This window comes from Triticum dicoccoides, chromosome 7B (assembly GCF_002162155.2).
Source record: "Triticum dicoccoides isolate Atlit2015 ecotype Zavitan chromosome 7B, WEW_v2.0, whole genome shotgun sequence".
NCBI classification, from domain to species: domain Eukaryota; kingdom Viridiplantae; phylum Streptophyta; class Magnoliopsida; order Poales; family Poaceae; genus Triticum; species Triticum dicoccoides.
This window is the reverse complement of record NC_041393.1, coordinates 85,150,889-85,155,739: the sequence shown is the minus strand read 5'-3', so window position 1 is coordinate 85,155,739 and position 4,851 is coordinate 85,150,889. Positions and strand designations below refer to the sequence as shown.

The window sequence follows — 4,851 nt, the reverse complement described above, 5'->3', positions numbered from 1 at the left end:
CTACATATTTATTTGGTAGCTAAAGAATTCGATCTAAGAAATCTTGAAAAATTGAAATTGATCTAATCTAATCTAAAGAAAATTAATCTAATTTTGATCGATCGGGTGCCACGCCCCGGGGAGACTCCTCTTCCCGGGGGGCTGCGTGCTGCAGAAGTGGTGGAAGGTCCTAGGATCAGCATCGTTAGACAAACCACCCTAATACCATGTATATATATAATACATGAGGGGTAGAGACTTGAGTACAAGATAAGTAATACATGGTTTAAACATATTCGATCTCTACTCTTTATCTCTATCTTTAAACTCAAACTATATTCTAACACGCCCGAGCATGCCAAGGCGTCCCATATCTTCCTCAGATATAAACTATATATTAGGGGTGTCGATCAGCCCTGTAGTTTGAGGCCGGCTTGAGGTGTCTGGATGGGTTGAGTTCTTATCGATCTATCCGCCAGACGTTTGAAGCCGGTTTGAGATGACCAATCGTAGATATTCTAAAATGACTCTACTTGCTTGCCGTCCATGGGCACGGCCACGGAGATGGCCAGTTCCGCCGCCGGGTGGCGGATGCAACTTTTTTTCTTTCGTACCTTGTTTTTTTTTGACGGGGTTCTTTCGTACCTTGTTGGGAGGCCAGACGGGAGCAGCGCCAGCATGGGCCCCGGGGCAAATGCTGCTGTCTTTTTTTTTTTTGCATGGACAAATGCTGCTGTCTGGTTAATCCAGTGCAAAACTGCACTGTGTACTGTACTACTCGGCATACGTACGAACAGTTTCGTTCAAAAATACTCACAATAAAATCCGGCTCAACAGCAAAAGATAATTGGCCCAGTTTGATGTATGTATTTTTTGGTCACACTGCACAAAAGAAAAATCCAGGCTCAACAACAAAAGATAATTGGCCCAGTCTGATATACATATTTGTTTTTTTTTTGTCTATGCCACGTATGAAAGTATGCTGTTTTCGTTTTTGTATTTTTGTCTGATATACATATTTTATACATAACATAAAATCCGAAATGGAAAACGGTATGAAAAGTTCATGCCATATCAAAATCAGAAACCATAAAAACCGTAAAATTATTTCGGTTTGGTTTATTTTTGGTACTCCCTCCGTAAAGAAATACAAGAGCATTTAGATCACTACTTTAGTAATTTACACGCTCTTATATTTCTTTATAGAGGGAGTATGTTTTTTAGGTTTGGTTTTAAAATGCACAAAGTTTGGAGCTCCTCCTCCATTTTGTAATTTTGGTAGTCATATACGTAACAATGATGCCAACAGATATTTGCAAGTTTTTTGTAGAATGGATAATCTTGCAAAGATCCAACTTCTTGCAGGATTAAACAGAGTCTGTTCTCTGTAGGATAGGAAATCTTCTAGGCAAGCGTAGGTGCACCACTCATGTGCAAGAGAGATCCCGAGACGAAACATTCCGGTCAGGATCGGGGCTCCGTCATGCTGATCGTCACATCGTTCACCGAACACACAGGCGGCCCGCTGCCGGGCGGCGCCGTGATGTACCCGGGGGCAGAAGGATCCGGCACAAGCATCTCATTGCTAAGGAAATAGGTGACCTCGTCCATGGCCGGCCTCCTGGACCGGTCGTTCTGAACGCAGAGGAGCGCGACCTGCACGCACCGTGATGCTTGCTGCATCTGCTCATGGTTCCCAAGGCCAAGATGGTCCCTCTCCAGCACGTCTCCAACTCTAAGGTCGCTCCAATGCTGCCACACCTGCAGCTCAGGGAGATGGTTGCCCGGTTCAGATAAAAAACACAAGAAATGACTGAGATGCGGATCCCTTACATGTTCCACGAGACCGGTGCAGTTGTCGTTCTCGAACCTATTAATGCTCTGCCCAACTAAGATCTCCAGCACCAGCACCCCGAAGCTATACACGTCCGATTTGGTGGAGAATTTCCCTTCCGCATAGCACTCTGGAGCTATGTATCCACTTCAGTAGGAACCAGAGGAACGCGACCAGTCAGAGTTTCTACTGTATAAACAAATATGTTGACTTCGGTAATCTACTGGAACTAATCAACTGAACTGAAATCATTAATTATGCATACAACGTGAAGACGACAAGCAGGCTACTAAGTTATCACAAGTGTTCTTTGGAAATATGGAACAAGTCACATAATATGTATATGTAGTCAGCGAAAAGAGAACAGACTTACTAAGTACCGGCCATGTTACGAGTGCTTTCATGACTCCTCTCCCTGTTGTACCCTCTTGCAAGATCGAAGTCGGCAATTTTCGCAGCAAAGTTGGAATCAAGGAGGACGTTAGATGGCTTGAGATCCCTATGAACAATATCCTTCCCAGAATCAAGGTGAAGATAAGTAAGGCCACGTGCAACCCCTTTGATGATGTTGAGCCATTTTGCCCAGTCCAGTTTTTGGTACTCGGCTGAACCTGTCAAATCCATGACGACACAGATATCTAGATATCGGTCAAAATAAATAGGAGAAATCCATAATCACGACTGAGCGATTGCACAATTACCTTTGAAATAGTTGCTTAGGCTTTTATTGCTAAGGTATTCATATACAAGAAACATCTTATCGTCCTGAAAGCAATGGCCCAAGAACTTGACAAGGTTCTCGTGCTGAAGCTCGGCAACCAGAGAAACCTCCCTTTTCAGTTCTTCCAGATTTTTTCTTGCAAGTTTTTTTATGGCTATTTCTTTCTTGTTCTCCAGTATTCCCTGTTGGTTAATTCATAAACAGTACTAGCCTCAGTATGTTGAGAAATTTGTACTCTCTCTCTAAATAAGTGTTGACATGTTAAATGTGTTGTATCAAGCATTTTTAGACTTCCCCTGCTGGTGTGCTTGGCTGGCCACATGAAAATAACTGGAACAATCAAACCCAGTTTTGAGTTTTTACTAGAACAATTCCATGGGCAATTATACTGCCAGAAAGAAATGTGCTGCAGTATGTTGGTACTAACAGAGGACCGCATTGTACTAGATTCACAATACCTAAGCTGCAAACCATAACAGTCAAGCTCTAGAGGTTAGTGCTCAGTAATTGTTCGGTACCTTGTATACTACGCCGCATCCACCAGATCCTAACCGATTTTCCTCGGAGAAATTAGCAGTGGCATTCACCAGAGTTTGGTAGCTGTACTTACCACCCCCTGAACAAATGTGTGAAGCCTTGAGTTGAGCTGCGAAACAGTACTCGTAAGAGAAAGATGAATGGGGAATACCCGTGGCAATCTTTGATTTCCGGCCTCTCCGTCTGCACCACAATGCTACTAGGATTAGTGCGAGTATAGCAGCTCCGCCTGCAGAACAAGAAAGTGCAATCACCTTGCCTCGATCTGTTATCGGAAAGGAAACCAATGTGAAACACAGAGGAGAGGGAAATCCGTTGCCAAAATTGGCGAGAGGAGAGCGCGTAGGGTACGAAACCTTTGTTCTGTGGAAGGGAAATGCTTCCTTCCGGAGCCGCGGCGCCGTCGCCCTCTGGGACGGTGACATGGGCCACGGGCAGGAGGGACGCGTTGAAGAAGGGAGAGCCCGCGTACCGCAGCATGCAGCTGGGGCGAAGGACCTGCATCCCGGCAGTGGAGTTGAACTCGTCGGAGAGGCGTGACAGCGCGCCGCGGAGACAGCTGCCGCAGTCATGCGCCGTCATCTGGGTGATGCACTGGGCCAGCCCGTAGACACTCGCACGGCCACGGCCGCCGGTTGCCGCTGCATCTGGGTAGTCCGCTATCCCTGCAGCGGTCCTGGATCTGTTCGCGGTGGCGTTGGCTGCCACCTTGCCGAGCAAGCCAGTAGGCACCTTCTTCGGGAGGCTAGGCGCGTTGCCGTCGAACACGGCCACCGTGTACTCATCGACATCGAAGCTGCTGAAGTTGTGTGGACTGGAGCGGAGGAGGCAGCTGTCATAGCGCACCGCGGCGGAGTCGCAGTGGGTGTCAAGTGTGCCAAGGCAGGCATTGAGGCAGCGCAAGCACTCGTCCGCTGGCACGTCGGGCCGGCACTGCGCGAGCGCATACTCGTCCGCGCGGTCCGGGCCGGTGGTGGTGGTGACCCTTCTTTGATCGTAGCGCGTCACACTGGACAATCTGTCGGACGCGCTAGCTGCCTCCACAACCTGTCACAGACTGTAACCGAAGGCGCCGTAAAACGGAGAGTCCGGGCTCGAGTGCACGCCGTCGACGTGGACGCACAAGGCAAGGGTGGCGCTGCCGTTGCCGCCGGATGCCGCCACCGCTCTCAGGGTGAAGAGAGTGGCCGCTGCAAGGACCTGGGAGGAGGAGGAGGAGGCCACGATCATGGTCTCCCTGTTGGTTTGCGCTAAACCAAAGCTGGATGGAATCGGGAGTCTGGGACCTGTCGCCATCCTGGAGGGTGTCGTCTGGTCTAGAAAAGGGGATATGTGTGGCGTGCCTTTTCCCCGTCATAGTCAAAGTCTCCCCTCTCCGTCCGTTCCGGGTCTTTTCGCTTCTCGCGGCCGTTGAACAGATCTGATCGGTGGGAGTGGGACCTTTTATCGAGTAAATTGCACACGGGTACCATAATTGAGGCATTGGAAGCAGATTGATATCAAGATTGATAATTTTTACGTGTCAGTATCAAGATTGGGGCGAGCCGTTGCAAAACAGACTAAAAGTGCGTTTTATACGTATTGATAGAAAAGTGGACCGGTTGGGCCCGCCCGTCAGGCGCCACGTTGTCCAGTGCGCGCGTGCCCGCGCGCTGACTGGGCGCTGACTGGGACGAGGCCGGCTCGCACCGTTTAGGTCTCGCTGGTGCGACCGAGCCAGACCCCGACCCCGCTCTGCCCTCTTCCTTCTCCTCGCGCCCTCGCCGGCGGCTGCCTCCCC

The 4,851-nt window shown here is 49.1% G+C and overlaps 1 protein-coding gene across 1 annotated transcript; it reads right to left on the bottom strand.

Moving 5' to 3' along the window:
• Nucleotides 1-964: 964 nt before the first annotated feature.
• On the bottom strand, nucleotides 965-4,367 carry LOC119338668 (cysteine-rich receptor-like protein kinase 25). The gene is made up of 8 exons (XM_037610941.1): nucleotides 4,176-4,367; nucleotides 3,428-4,118; nucleotides 3,223-3,336; nucleotides 3,053-3,150; nucleotides 2,515-2,716; nucleotides 2,187-2,424; nucleotides 1,813-1,960; nucleotides 965-1,740 (listed from the first exon to the last, which is right to left on the bottom strand). The coding sequence occupies exons 1-8, from the start codon at nucleotides 4,365-4,367 to the stop codon at nucleotides 1,444-1,446; spliced, it is 1,980 nt and encodes a 659-aa protein (XP_037466838.1). The 3' UTR covers nucleotides 965-1,443.
• Nucleotides 4,368-4,851: the final 484 nt, after the last annotated feature.